Here is a 15,754-nt window from a genome sequence, read left to right on the forward strand (position 1 = left end):
AGAGGACACACACCAATTAGCTAAACTGCAGGATTGTCTTACAGACATAAAGACATGGATGACCTCTAATTTCCTGCTTTTAAACTCAGATAAAACTGAAGTTATTGTACTTGGCCCCACAAATCTTAGAAACATGGTGTCTAACCAGATCCTTACTCTGGATGGCATTACCCTGACCTCTAGTAATACTGTGAGAAATCTTGGAGTCATTTTTGATCAGGATATGTCATTCAAAGCGCATATTAAACACATATGTAGGACTGCTTTTTTGCATTTACGCAATATCTCTAAAATCAGAAAGGTCTTGTCTCAGAGTGATGCTGAAAAACTAATTCATGCATTTATTTCCTCTAGGCTGGACTATTGTAATTCATTATTATCAGGTTGTCCTAAAAGTTCCCTAAAAAGCCTTCAGTTAATTCAAAATGCTGCAGCTAGAGTACTGACGGGGACTAGAAGGAGAGAGCATATCTCGCCCGTGTTGGCCTCTCTTCATTGGCTTCCTGTTAATTCTAGAATAGAATTTAAAATTCTTCTTCTTACTTATAAGGTTTTGAATAATCAGGTCCCATCTTATCTTAGGGACCTCGTAGTACCATATCACCCCAATAGAGCGCTTCGCTCTCAGACTGCAGGCTTACTTGTAGTTCCTAGGGTTTGTAAGAGTAGAATGGGAGGCAGAGCCTTCAGCTTTCAGGCTCCTCTCCTGTGGAACCAGCTCCCAATTCAGATCAGGGAGACAGACACCCTCTCTACTTTTAAGATTAGGCTTAAAACTTTCCTTTTTGCTAAAGCTTATAGTTAGGGCTGGATCAGGTGACCCTGAACCATCCCTTAGTTATGCTGCTATAGACGTAGACTGCTGGGGGGTTCCCATGATGCACTGTTTCTTTCTCTTTTTGCTCTGTATGCACCACTCTGCATTTAATCATTAGTGATCGATCTCTGCTCCCCTCCACAGCATGTCTTTTTCCTGGTTCTCTCCCTCAGCCCCAACCAGTCCCAGCAGAAGACTGCCCCTCCCTGAGCCTGGTTCTGCTGGAGGTTTCTTCCTGTTAAAAGGGAGTTTTTCCTTCCCACTGTAGCCAAGTGCTTGCTCACAGGGGGTCGTTTTGACCGTTGGGGTTTTACATAATTATTGTATGGCCTTGCCTTACAATATAAAGCGCCTTGGGGAAACTGTTTGTTATGATTTGGCGCTATATAAAAAAATTGATTGATTGATTGATTGATTTGGCGCTATATAAAAAAATTGATTGATTGAACAATCGTATCTACAAAAAGCAACATAAGCGCATATGACATCAGTGAGTTCATCTAAGTCATCACAGGATTGCTTAAACATTCCTGCAGGGAGAGCACCGAGTCAGCAGTCCAGACTTTCACCTCCTTGGTTTGTGCCTTTTCTCTCTTTAAAATTGTTCATTATTCATTGGTTTTACCCTATTTAAGTTACTGTGCTGAAGTGTGGGGGAACAACTATAAAACAGCTTTACAGCCCTTGGTATGGCTTCAAAAAAAGAGCCATTAGGATTATGCATAATGTCAGCTTCAGGAGCCACACAAATCACCTGTTTCTTGAATCTAAAATACTGAAATTTTTGGATCTGGTAGAAGACTTAACTGTAATTAGAATTTATAAAGCAAAAAATAATAGTTTGCCTGATAATGTTCAAAAACAGTTAATGGAGAGAGAAGGGGGATACAATCTGAGAGGTGCACTAAAATTCAAACATGCCAGAGCTCTCACTACCAGAAAGATTTTTTGTGTCTCGGTCTGTGGTGTGAAGCTCTGGAACTCAATCAGTGAAGAGCTGAGAGGGTATCCAGACATGAGAAGGTTTAAAAAGAAGTTTAAAGAGGTGATGTCACGATACAGTGAAGCAACTTAGAACTAATACATTTTCGAGAGTTGAGCAATAGGAGAAATTCCATTGCACTTGTCTTATTAAATGATGCAAATGAATGTTGGAATTTCTTATGTGTAAATTATAGAAAAATTGACTGAAACTGTGAAAGCAACAAGAAATGTTCACAAATACGTGAGTATAAATTGTTATAAGTAGCTTGAAACTTCTGAAATATATAAATTGTAGAAGTGAGAACAACAATGTAACCAAGGAACCGAAAGATGATATAAGTTGTATTGTAAGTTCAGAGTAAAGGGATGGGACTAATAAGTCTATACTTCTTCCCATTCCTTTTTGAATATATAGTTTCTTTATGTAGTAATGATATTGTTTTGTCTTGTCTTGTGTACTATACACATATTCAAATAAATTCATTCATTCATTCAAAAAACAAAAACAAAAAACTGTCTTGTAGGTTGACAGAAGGTGCACACAATTATGATCTGCAGAACCCAAAGGGGGAAGAGGGAGTGATTTAAAAGCATCTTTAATTGACCCATAAAATAAATCCTAAGTCTTACCACACCTGGTTGTGCAGGTAACATATTGATAAAAATTTGTTAGGATTTCTTTTTATGGTTACAATCACCCAATATGAAATTAGGAGCATCAGGTGAGATGGACTACAATTTTTGTACAACTTCAAAAACAGTGCTAGAGGTACAGGCAGCATTTCCTTTGGGTGAATGTGTAGTACAGTTATAAAAAGTTGTGGAAATTCATAGGTCAGATAAAGAGGATGCAGTGACGCAGATAAAAGTTCAATCTGGTGTGCAGATTTTCTCTCTGACAATCACAGAGCCACAGTATGCTTTGTTCACATATAAACATACCCCGCTTCCTTGTTTTTCCCGTCACTTCAGCCTGATGATTGAGACGAAGCGGAGCTCCAAAAGCATAGATGAGCAGATTGGCGTCATGGTCTTGCTCAGTGAGCCATGTCTTCATGAAGGCCATAACGCAAGTGTGCCTAAATTCTTTTTGGAAGTTGATGTTTCCCTGTAGCTCAACCACTTTATTTCTCAGGGACTGGATGTTTCCCATAATCATGGAGGGCAGGGGGATCCTGGTGAACTGCTCTAACACCACCTCGTTTCCCCCGCTTTCGCCTCTTCTTCCTTGTCAAATCACTTTTATTGAAGGCTAGATGATTAAAATCCCTCAGGATGAATTCCGGTAATGTGACATCTGTGACACGATTCAGACTGACAGCTCAGCTGCATCAACACGTCTCTGGAGTAAGCATGACTTGTCTCTGTCGGACTGACAGCTCCGGTGAGATCCCTCACAAAAAGGGTATAAAATAAAAGCCATACTCTCCTACTCTCTACTATGGTCATGAGGGTTGGGTCACGACCGAAAGAACTAGATCGCAGGTATGAGCGGCTGAAATGGGCTTCCTCAGGAGGGTGGCTGGTATCTCCCTTAGAGATAAGGTGAGAAGCTCGGTCACCTGTGGGGAGCTTGGAGTAGAGCTGCTGCTGCTCCTTCGTGTTGAAAGGAGCCAAGTGAGGTGGTTTGGGCATCTAGTAAGGACGCCCCGTGGGTGCCTCCCAAGGGAGGTGTTCCAGGCACGTCCATCTGGGAGGAGACCCCAGGGAAGACCCAGGACTAGATGGAGAGATTATATCACCACACTGGCCTGGGAACACCTCAGGATTCCCCAGTCAGAGGTGATCAATGTGGCCTGGGAAAGGGAGGTCTGGGGTCCCCTGCTGGAGCTGTTGCCCTCTTGACCTAATCCCGGATAAGCGGTTGAAGAGGAGTGAGTGATGAGTAAAAGTAATAACAAATTTGATAAAGTTTTCTTCATGTTTTGATTTGAAATAGAATGTGTAGTGTTTCCAATGCATTTGTGTGTATGGAAATATAAACTATTTTAAGGATTTTTGAGCTTTTCTCACTTTTTTTTTTTTTTTTTAAACACACTGCTATTAGTTTGAACACAACTTTATATCAAGGCCCACATCATTTCATCCAAGTTAAGACTTGGAAGAACTGATTAATAATCTGGCATAGAATTCTTCTTAAAATAGTGTTAACTGGACTGAAATATACCCTTTAAGTTCTTGGGAATCCACCTGACTGACAAATCGGCCTTCTCCATCAACACCACAGCAGTCATGCAAAAGAAAAAAAACACAGTGCAGTGACTCAACCCCATCCAGAGACTCAGGAGGTCTGCCCACTCTGGACCTAACCACCTTCAATGGGTCGCCGCTGAAAGTAACCTGACATACGGCTTTACTTCCTGGTTTGGGAGCTGCAGAGCCAACAAACAGTAGCACCTTCTTACCACAAGCTGAAAGGCTGACAAATGGACTGTTCCTGACCACCCCCCCAACACACACACACACACACACACACACACACACACACACACACACACACACACACACACACACACACACACACACACACACACACACACACACACACACACACAAAATTAAAAATATACACTGTCTGACAGCTACTCACTTGTCAAAAACATTTTCAAATAGTATTTTTTTTTTTTTTTTTAACTCTATTGTCTGGGAGACAGAGAATAACAGAATTTCAGTTCTATATGTCTGTGTATGCATTGCAGAATTGACAAATAAAGTTGATTTGACTTAACTTGAACTGCTGCTAATGTAGGCCGAGATCACAGAATGTGTTGGGATTAATCCACTTTCGGTTATGTAATGTGCAAAATTTTGTTTTAGGAGGTGATTAAATCTAAGGGTGGAAGAGGAGAACTTCATGATGAGAGGGATAAGTTGATCCTTTCGCTCTGCTCCTGGCTCTTGAAAAGAGTGGAGACAGGCTCTCAGCATGGTACGCGAATATCCTCTACGTCTCAAGGTCCTAAACAACACTCTAGTGGCTTCATAGAAGTCACAGGGCCTAGTACAGATCCTGTGAAATCTAAGTAGCTGGGACTTAACAATGCCTGTAAACGTAAAACGGGGATGAAAATTACTCCTGTGTAAAAGTGCATGTGTGTCTGTGGGTTTAAAAAATACTTTTACATCCACCTTGTGGGACTGTACAAACGATGGGCCTTTAAAGACTGTAGTATCCAAGAAATCTACTGACTGAAAACTGTAGGTGTGTTTAATTTTAATGGATGGATCGAATGTATTCAATGTGTTTAAAAAGTCCTCAAATTCAGATTCAGAATCCACCCATATACCAAATATATCATCCAAATAATGTAAGTAATGTAGTGGTTTTTGGGGCAAATGGCTAGAACTTGAGATTCCCACTTTGCCATGAAAATATTTGCGTATGCGGGGGCAAAGCGTTTACCCATTGCTGTGCCTTTAATTTGTAAATAATATTTACCATCAAACATGAAATCATTCCTGGTCAAATTAATCCGTAATAACTGTATTAACTCATCATCCGGTCTAGATTCATCCGGGAATTTCAAAAGAATTTCTTTAACTGCTTGAATGCCAGCTTCAATTGGAATATTGGTATACAATGAGTCAATATCAATAGTAAAAAACAGAGCATGTGCAGGCACAGCCAATTCCCTGACAGCTTGGATGAAATGGGTGGTGTCTCTGACATATGATGGGTGTTTTATTGATAATGGTGTGAGATAAAAATCAATATATTCTGCTGTGGCATATGTCTCACTACCACAATCCGAAACTATGGGTCTGCCTGGAGGGATTTCATTAGGTACAGTCCATTTATCTTTTTCTATGTGTATTTTGGGTAAGATGTAAAAGCGTCTTTCTCTGGGATCCGGTCTTCCTTTCAAATAACTTTTTTGCTTTGCTGTAATGTATTTATTTTTGTGTAGTGTATCCAAAATGCTGTGTACCATAGGAATAGTATCATGAAAAATTGGATTTTGGAGTGGAGTATAATAAACACCATCTGAAAGCTGCCTATGTACCTCATGTTTATACTGGTCTAAATCCATGATGACAACCATATTGCCTTTGTCTGCAGGTTTAATCACTATATTTTTATTCTCTTTTAGACTATTCAGTTCCAATAATTCCTCAGGTGTTAAATTGTGTTTCTCTTTTATACTAATAAAATCATGTTTCAGAATCCTTTTATCATGTTTGTGTAGATAACCAGCTTCCAGAGGGAGTTCAGTGAGGGGAGGGCGCCATCCAGTGGGCAGATGGAAACGCCCAGCCAGAGAATTCTGCTCCTCCACTGTGTGTTTTTCCTTGTTTTTAAAATATAAAGCTAAATCCACTTTTCTGTGGTAGCACTGTAAATCATATTCAAGTTGTAATTTGTCAGAAGGTGTAAAAGAGTGTGTGGGAATAAATGAAAGGCCCTTGTTCAGTATGTGTAATTGTGTGGGAGGGGGTTTAAAACTCTTGCTCAAAACCAGCACATCACTATGGGGCTCTGCTGTTTGCGGATGATGTGGTCCTGTTGGCTTCGTCAAACCAGGACCTTCAGCGTGCACTGGGACGGTTTGCAGCCGAGTGTGAAGCGTGCGGGATGAAGATCATCACCTCCAAATCCGAGGCCATGGTTCTCGACTGGAAAAAGGTGCCTTGCCCTCTTCAGGTCGGTGGGGTGTCCTTGCCTCAGGTGGAGGAGTTTAAGTATCTCGGGGTCTTGTTCACGAGTGAGGGACGGATGGAGCGTGAGATCGATAGATGGATCAGTGCAGCGTCTGCAGTGATGCGGTTGCTGTATCTGACCGTCGTGGTGAAGAGAGAGCTGTGCAGGGGGGCAAAGCTCTCGATTTACCGATCAATCTATGTTCCGATCCTCACCTATGGTCATGAGATTTGGCTCATGACCGAAAGAACAAGATCGCGAATATGAGCAGCCGAGATGAGTTTCCTCCGTAGGGTGGCTGGGCACTCCCTTACAGATAGGGTGAGGAGCTCTGTCATTCGGCAGGAGCTCAGAGTCGAGCCGCTGCTCCTCCACATCGAAAGGAGCCAGCTGACGTGGCTCGGGCATCTTTTCTGGATGCCCCCTGGACGCCTCGCTGGAGAGGTGTTCCGGGCAAGTCCCATCGGGAGGAGGCCCCGGCGAAGACCCAGATCACGCTGGAGGGACTACGACTTTCAGCTGGCTTGGGAACGCCTCAAGGTTCTCCCGGAGGAGCTGGGCGAGGTGTGTGTGTGGATCGGGAGGTTTGGGCGGCTTTGCTTGAGCTGCTGCCCCCATGACCCGACCCAGGATAAGCGGAAGAAAATGGATGGCTGGATGGATATTACAGACTTGAAAGGTGGTGTGAAAAGCTGGTGTGTTATTCATATTTGTGAGCACAAAGATGTGGAATGCAAACCAGTTTGTTTTTCACAACTTTCCCATGCAGAAAAACAAAAAACAACAACAAAAAAAAAAAACAGAAGGGTGCAAGAGATGGATTTAATTAGTAAATTTGTCAGTTCTAGCTCTGAAGTGACAATAAAAATGGCATTTGTGTAACTGATGGTTACTAATGACACTTACAGTGGGTAGACAGCCTCCTGTGTGCAGTGCAACGTGTTGATGTAGTCTGGACTGGGGTTATACAACATGGTGTACCAGTCTGACAACATCTGGATGCGGCAGGAGCGGATGCTGAGGACGCCCATTGGCTCAGTAACCAGCAGAGTCACCACCGCCGACACGCTGCACTCCAGTGTGGCTGTGACATGCTGGAGCAGAGCACTGGAACTGGAGGCAAGACAAACGCAAACAGGAAATGACACATGGTAACAATGTAAAATAATCTTAACATTAGGAATCAGACAATGTCTTGATTTGTTTTGTGGACAAAGGTACTTCAAGTACCTACTTCAAGTACCTGTTATTTGATAGTATGGATGCACAAATAACTGCACAGCAATTTTTTTTATTTATATTGAGCTCAAACAGTTGAAACAGCTGAATCTGTGAGTCAGTCCATGTCTGTGTGGAAACAGACTAGTGTGACTGTGCATGAGCATAAATCAGTCTCATCTGTCCATGCGTCAATCCGCATCTGCTTAAGGTTTCTTCCTCACAAAGGCCTCAGGGAGTCCTTAACACTGTTGCTGATGTGCTTGCTCAGGAGGGTTGGTAAGGTTAGTACTAATCCTTGTGAAGCATCTTGGGGCAACTTGTTTTAAATAAACTGAATTGAAACAGACTAATAAATAGGGTGCTGAATTTTCTAACAGGCAGACCCCAATCAGTTAAAGTTGATAACTGCACATCTAACTAAAACTAATTCATGCATTTATTTCCTCTAGGCTGGACTATTGTAATTCATTATTATCAGGTTGTCCTAAAAGTTCCCTGAAAAGCCTTCAGTTAATTCAAAATGCTGCAGCTAGAGTACTGACGGGGACTAGAAGGAGAGAGCATATTTCACCCATATTGGCCTCTCTTCATTGGCTTCCTGTTAATTCCAGAATAGAATTTAAAATTCTTCTTCTTACTTATAAGGTTTTGAATATCAGGTCCCATTTTATCTTAGGGACCTCATAGTACCATATCACCCCAATAGAGCGCTTCGCTCTCAGACTGCAGGCTTACTTGTAGTTCCTAGGGTTTGTAAGAGTAGAATGGGAGGCAGAGCCTTCAGCTTTCAGGCTCCTCTCCTCTGGAACCAGCTCCCAATTCAGATCAGGGAGACAGACACCCTCTCTACTTTTAAGATTAGGCTTAAAACTTTCCTTTTTGCTAAAGCTTATAGTTAGGGCTGGATCAGGTGACCCTGAACCAGCCCTTAGTTATGCTGCTATAGACTTAGACAGCTGGGGGGTTCCCATGATGCACTGAGTGTTTCTTTCTCTTTTTGCTCTGTATGCACCACTCTGCATTTAATCATTAGTGATTCATCTCTGCTCCCCTCCACAGCATGTCTTTTTCCTGGTTCTCTCCCTCAGCCCCAACCAGTCCCAGCAGAAGACTGCCCCTCCCTGAGCCTGGTTCTGCTGGAGGTTTCTTCCTGTTAAAAGGGAGTTTTTCCTTCCCACTGTCGCCAAGTGCTTGCTCACAGGGGGTCGTTTTGACCGTTGGGGTTTTTCCGTAATTATTGTATGGCTTTGCCTTACAATATAAAGTGCCTTGGGGCAACTATTTGTTGTGATTTGGTGCTATATAAATAAAATTGATTTGATTTGATCTAGCATAAGAACTGCAAGCATGGGGACACCCCAGGGCTGTGTACTGAGCCCCTTGCTCTACACACTTCTCACAGTATGACTGTGTAGCCTCCCAGAGCAATACCAGCATCATTAAATTTGCAGATGACACTACAGTGATTGGTCTGATCACTGGTAAGGACGAGACAGCATATAGAAGAGAGGTGGCAGATCTGGTAGCCAGGTGTTCGGACAATAATCTCTACCTCAATGTAGACAAAAGACATGGCCATTGATCCAAGGAGGAGTGGAGAGCTGCACACAACACTGATGAGACGAAGGTGGAGAGGGCGAAAACCCTCAAATTCCTTGGCACTGACATGAGTGATGATCTTGGTATGTCAGCCAAAATTCTCAGCAACATGTACAGGTGTACAACTGAGGATGCCCTAACCACTACCATCACAGTCTGGTACTGTAATTGCACAGTCCAAGACAGGAAGGCTCTCCAGCATGGGACATGTCTTTTGCTTGCCTCTACTGGTGGTTGGCTCTCACTGCGGTATTGTATCACTTCCTGTTCCGGAGCACAGCGGTGTTTTTCTGTATCTGTTAGCTGTTTAATCTGCGCAGTTAGATTGATCTAGTCATCTAGATTACGATTTGTTTCCCAGTGTAATCTTTACGTGCCTTAACTAAAGCACTCCTTCTGCTGAATCACCTCTAAATTATTTACACATTATTCACTTTGCGTGTTTTTAGGAATCCGCTAGCTTAGCGTAGCTACTAGCTCTTAGCCGATTTAGCATGGCGGCTTCTCCTGTCTCTCCCGCACGTTTCTGCTCTGGGTGTGAAATGTTTAGTTATTCCTCGGCCTCCTTTAGCAGTAACGGTACTTGTAATAAGTGTAGCTTATTCGTAGCTTTGGAGGCCAGGCTGGGCGAATTGGAGACTTGGCTCCGCACCGTGGAAAATTCTACAGCTAGCCAGGCACCTGTAGTCGGTGCGGACCAAGGTAGCTTAGCCGCCGTTAGTTACCCCCTGGCAGATCCCGAGCAGCCGGGAAAGCAGGCTGACTGGGTGACTGTGAGGAGGAAGCGTAGCCCTAAACAGAAGCCCTGTGTACACCGCCAACCCGTTCACATCTCTGTTTTTCCCCACTCGACGACACACCCGCCGAGGATCAAACTCTGGTTATTGGCGACTCTGTTTTGCGAAATGTGAAGTTAGCGACACCAGCAACCATAGTCAATTGTCTTCCGGGGGCCAGAGCAGGCGACATTGAAGGAAATTTGAAACTGCTGGCTAAGGCTAAGCGTAAATTTGGTAAGATTGTAATTCACGTCGGCAGTAATGACACCCGATAACGCCAATCGGAGGTCACTAAAATTAACATTAAATCGGTGTGTAACTTTGCAAAAACAATGTCGGACTCTGTAGTTTTCTCTGGGCCCCTCCCCAATCAGACCGGGAGTGACATGTTTAGCCGCATGTTCTCCTTGAATTGCTGGCTGTCTGAGTGGTGTCCAAAAAATGAGGTGGGCTTCATAGATAATTGGCAAAGCTTCTGGGGAAAACCTGTTCTTGTTAGGAGAGACGGCATCCATCCCACTTTGGATGGAGCAGCTCTCATTTCTAGAAATCTGGCCAATTTTCTTAAATCCTCCAAACCGTGACTATCCAGGGTTGGGACCAGGAAGCAGAGTTGTAGTCTTACACACCTCTCTGCAGCTTCTTTCCCCCTGCCATCCCCTCATTACCCCATCCCTGTAGAGACGGTGCCTGCTCCCAGACCACCAATAACCAGTAAAAATCTATTTAAGCATAAAAATTCAAAAAGAAAAAATAATATAGCACCTTCAACTGCACCACAGACTAAAACAGTTAAATGTGGTCTATTAAACATTAAGTCTCTCTCTTCTACGTCCCTGTTGGTAAATGATATAATAATTGATCAACATATTGATTTATTCTGCCTTACAGAAACCTGGTTACAGCAGGATGAATATGTTAGTTTAAATGAGTCAACACCCCCGAGTCACACTAACTGTCAGAATGCTCGTAGCACGGGCCGAGGCGGAGGATTAGCAGCAATCTTCCATTCCAGCTTATTAATTAATCAAAAACCCAGACAGAGCTTTAATTCATTTGAAAGCTTGACTCTTAGTCTTGTCCATCCAAATTGGAAGTCCCAAAAACCAGTTTTATTTGTTATTATCTATCGTCCACCTGGTCGTTACTGTGAGTTTCTCTGTGAATTTTCAGACCTTTTGTCTGACTTAGTGCTTAGCTCAGATAAGATAATTATAGTGGGCGATTTTAACATCCACACAGATGCTGAGAATGACAGCCTCAACACTGCATTTAATCTATTAGACTCTATTGGCTTTGCTCAAAAAGTAAATGAGTCCACCCACCACTTTAATCATATCTTAGATCTTGTTCTGACTTATGGTATGGAAATAGAAGACTTAACAGTATTCCCTGAAAACTCCCTTCTGTCTGATCATTTCTTAATAACATTTACATTTACTCTGATGGACTACCCAGCAGTGGGGAATAAGTTTCATTACACTAGAAGTCTTTCAGAAAGCGCTGTAACTAGGTTTAAGGATATGGTTCCTTCTTTATGTTCTCTAATGCCATATACCAACACAGTGCAGAGTAGCTACCTAAACTCTGTAAGTGAGATAGAGTATCTCGTCAATAGTTTTACATCCTCATTGAAGACAACTTTGGATGCTGTAGCTCCTCTAAAAAAGAGAGCTTTAAATCAGAAGTGCCTGACTCCGTGGTATAACTCACAAACTCGTAGCTTAAAGCAGATAACCCGTAAGTTGGAGAGGAAATGGCGTCTCACTAATTTAGAAGATCTTCACTTAGCCTGGAAAAAGAGTCTGTTGCTCTATAAAAAAGCCCTCCGTAAAGCTAGGACATCTTTCTACTCATCACTAATTGAAGAAAATAAGAACAACCCCAGGTTTCTTTTCAGCACTGTAGCCAGGCTGACAGAGTCAGAGCTCTATTGAGCTGAGTATTCCTTTAACTTTAACTAGTAATGACTTCATGACTTTCTTTGCTAACAAAATTTTAACTATTAGAGAAAAAATTACTCATAACCATCCCAAAGACGTATCGTTATCTTTGGCTGCTTTCAGTGATGCCGGTATTTGGTTAGACTCTTTCTCTCCGATTGTTCTGTCTGAGTTATTTTCATTAGTTACTTCATCCAAACCATCAACATGTTTATTAGACCCCATTCCTACCAGGCTGCTCAAGGAAGCCCTACCATTATTTAATGCTTCGATCTTAAATATGATCAATCTATCTTTGTTAGTTGGCTATGTACCACAGGCTTTTAAGGTGGCAGTAATTAAACCATTACTTAAAAAGCCATCACTTGACCCAGCTATCTTAGCTAATTATAGGCCAATCTCCAACCTTCCTTTTCTCTCAAAAATTCTTGAAAGGGTAGTTGTAAAACAGCTAACTGATCATCTGCAGAGGAATGGTCTATTTGAAGAGTTTCAGTCAGGTTTTAGAATTCATCATAGTACAGAAACAGCATTAGTGAAGGTTACAAATGATCTTCTTATGGCCTCGGACAGTGGACTCATCTCTGTGCTTGTTCTGTTAGACCTCAGTGCTGCTTTTGATACTGTTGACCATAAAATTTTATTACAGAGATTAGAGCATGCCATAGGTATTAAAGGCACTGCGCTGCGGTGGTTTGAATCATATTTGTCTAATAGATTACAATTTGTTCATGTAAATGGGGAATCTTCTTCACAGACTAAAGTTAATTATGGAGTTCCACAAGGTTCTGTGCTAGGACCAATTTTATTCACTTTATACATGCTTCCCTTAGGCAGTATTATTAGACGGTATTGCTTAAATTTTCATTGTTACGCAGATGATACCCAGTTTTATCTATCCATGTAGCCAGAGGACACACACCAATTAGCTAAACTGCAGGATTGTCTTACAGACATAAAGACATGGATGACCTCTAATTTCCTGCTTTTAAACTCAGATAAAACTGAAGTTATTGTAAAAGTTAAAGTATTGACTGCTTTTTTGCATTTACGCAATATCTCTAAAATCAGAAAGGTCTTGTCTCAGAGTGATGCTGAAAAACTAATTCATGCATTTATTTCCTCTAGGCTGGACTATTGTAATTCATTATTATCAGGTTGTCCTAAAAGTTCCCTAAAAAGCCTTCAGTTAATTCAAAATGCTGCAGCTAGAGTACTGACAGGGACTAGAAGGAGAGAGCATATCTCACCCATATTGGCCTCTCTTCATTGGCTTCCTGTTAATTCTAGAATAGAATTTAAAATTCTTCTTCTTACTTATAAGGTTTTGAATAATCAGGTCCCATCTTATCTTAGGGACCTCGTAGTACCATATCACCCCAATAGAGCGCTTCGCTCTCAGACTGCAGGCTTACTTGTAGTTCCTAGGGTTTGTATTAGTAGAATGGGAGGCAGAGCCTTCAGCTTTCAGGCTCCTCTCCTGTGGAACCAGCTCCCAATTCAGATCAGGGAGATAAACACCCTCTCTACTTTTAAGATTAGGCTTAAAACTTTCCTTTTTGCTAAAGCTTATAGTTAGGGCTGGATCAGGTGACCCTGAACCATCCCTTAGTTATGCTGCTATAGACGTAGACTGCTGGGGGGTTCCCATGATGCACTGTTTCTTTCTCTTTTTGCTCTGTATGCACCACTCTGCATTTAATCATTAGTGATCGATCTCTGCTCCCCTCCACAGCATGTCTTTTTCCTGGTTCTCTCCCTCAGCCCCAACCAGTCCCAGCAGAAGACTGCCCCTCCCTGAGCCTGGTTCTGCTGGAGGTTTCTTCCTGTTAAAAGGGAGTTTTTCCTTCCCACTGTAGCCAAGTGCTTGCTCACAGGGGTCGTTTTGACCGTTGGGGTTTTACATAATTATTGTATGGCCTTGCCTTACAATATAAAGCGCCTTGGGGCAACTGTTTGTTGTGATTTGGCGCTATATAAAAAAAATTGATTGATTGATTGATTGAAATGTGGAGGTTTTCAGCTTGAAACAGGCTGACGACGGCGCCTGAGACCGCTGCACGACGTCCCACTCTGTGGGAAGTCCTTAAAGCGACAGTATCACCTCAAAATCTCTCATCAGCCGTTAAAATTTTCACCGAAAACCAGCTTAATTTTTCGAACCATGTCCACTTCGATGTGCCTCACAGGTTTAGAAAAAAGTTTGATCAAACAAAGCGCCAGTCTCTCAGCAACTTCTCAGACAAAGGAATTCCGACGAGGGGCTGGACGACTCCTCCCACAAGGAGTGCTCACAGGCGAATGACGTCACCGACAGCCGTGGAAAAACTCACGCATGCGCACGAGGGTTCAAGCATGTCTGACGTAAAAACATATGAATGAAATCCATATAGTTTTTGAAAAAAATAAAAAGGACCTATACTTTATTGACAGCCCTCGTATTTCTTATTGTTACATGGGAAACAAGGTACCAGTAGTGTCTTACAAATCCAACAATACCAAGCATTCATGATATGCACACTCTTAAGGCTATGAAATTGGGCTATTAGTAAAAAAAAAAAAAGTAGAAAAGGGGGTGTTCACAATAATAGTAGTGTGGCATTCGGTCAGTGAGTTCGTCAATGTTGTGGAACAAACAGGTGTGAATCAGGCGTCCCCCTATTTAAGGATGAAGCCAGCACCTGTTGAACATGTTTTTCTCTTTGAAAGCCTGAGGAAGATGGGACATTCAAGACATTGTTCAGAAAAACAGCGTAGTTTGATTAAAAAGTTGATTGGAGAGGGGAAAACTTATACACAGGTGCAAAAAATTATAGGCTGTTCATCTACAATGATCTCCAATGCTTTAAAATGGACAAAAAAAAACAAAAAAAAAAACAGACGCATGGAAGAAAATGGAAAACAACCATCAAAATGGATAGAAGAATAACCAGAATGGCAAAGGCTCACCCACTGATCAGCTCCAGGATGATCAAAGACACTCTGGAGTTACCTGTAAGTGCTGTGACAGTTAGAAGACGCCTGTGTGAAGCTAATTTATTTGCAAGAATCTCCCGCAAAGTCCCTCTGTTAAATAAAAGACATGTGCAGAAGAGGTTACAATTTGCCAAAGAACACATCAACTGCCCAAAAGAGAAATGGAGGAATATTTTGTGGACTGATGAGCGTAAAACTGTTCTTTTTGGGTCCAAGGGCCACAGACAATTTGTGAGATGACCCCCAAACTCTGAATTCAAGCCACAGTTCACAGTGAAGACAGTGAAGCATGGTGGTGCAAGCCTCATGATATGGGCATGTTTCTCCTACTATGGTGTTGGGCCTATATATCACATACCAGGTATCATGGATCAGTTTGGATATGTCAAAATACTTGAAGAGGTCATGTTGCCTTATGCTTAAGAGGACATGCCCTTGAAATGGGTGTTTCAACAAGACAATGACCCCAAGCACACTAGTAAACCAGCAAAATCTTGGTTCCTAACCAACAAAATTAATGCCTCGCAGATGTGAAGAAATCATGAAAAACTGTGGTTATACAAATCAAATCAATTTTATTTATATAGCGCCAAATCACAACAAACAGTTGCCCCAAGGTGCTTTATATTGTAAGGCAAAAGCCATACAAAAGTTACAGAAGAACCCCAGCGGTCAAAACGACCCCGTGAGCAAGCACTTGGCGACAGTGGGAAGAAAAAACTCCCTTTTAACAGGAAGAAACCTCCAGCAGAACCAGGCTCAGGGAGGAGCAGTCTTCTGCTGGGACTGGTTTGGG

General features: G+C 42.2%; 1 protein-coding gene across 2 annotated transcripts in view; it reads right to left on the minus strand.

Moving 5' to 3' along the window:
• The window catches only part of jkamp (jnk1/mapk8 associated membrane protein), a 186,456-nt gene that overhangs the window by 84,485 nt on the left and 86,217 nt on the right, over window positions 1-15,754 (minus strand). For both annotated transcript variants that reach the window (XM_034195228.1, XM_034195227.1), the window contains exon 4: window positions 7,347-7,553. In XM_034195228.1, the coding sequence (XP_034051119.1) occupies window positions 7,347-7,553 (207 nt within the window). The remainder of the gene's footprint in view (window positions 1-7,346; window positions 7,554-15,754) is intronic.

The sequence above is a fragment of the Thalassophryne amazonica genome, chromosome 19, assembly GCF_902500255.1.
Source record: "Thalassophryne amazonica chromosome 19, fThaAma1.1, whole genome shotgun sequence".
Classification (NCBI taxonomy): Eukaryota; Metazoa; Chordata; class Actinopteri; order Batrachoidiformes; family Batrachoididae; genus Thalassophryne; species Thalassophryne amazonica.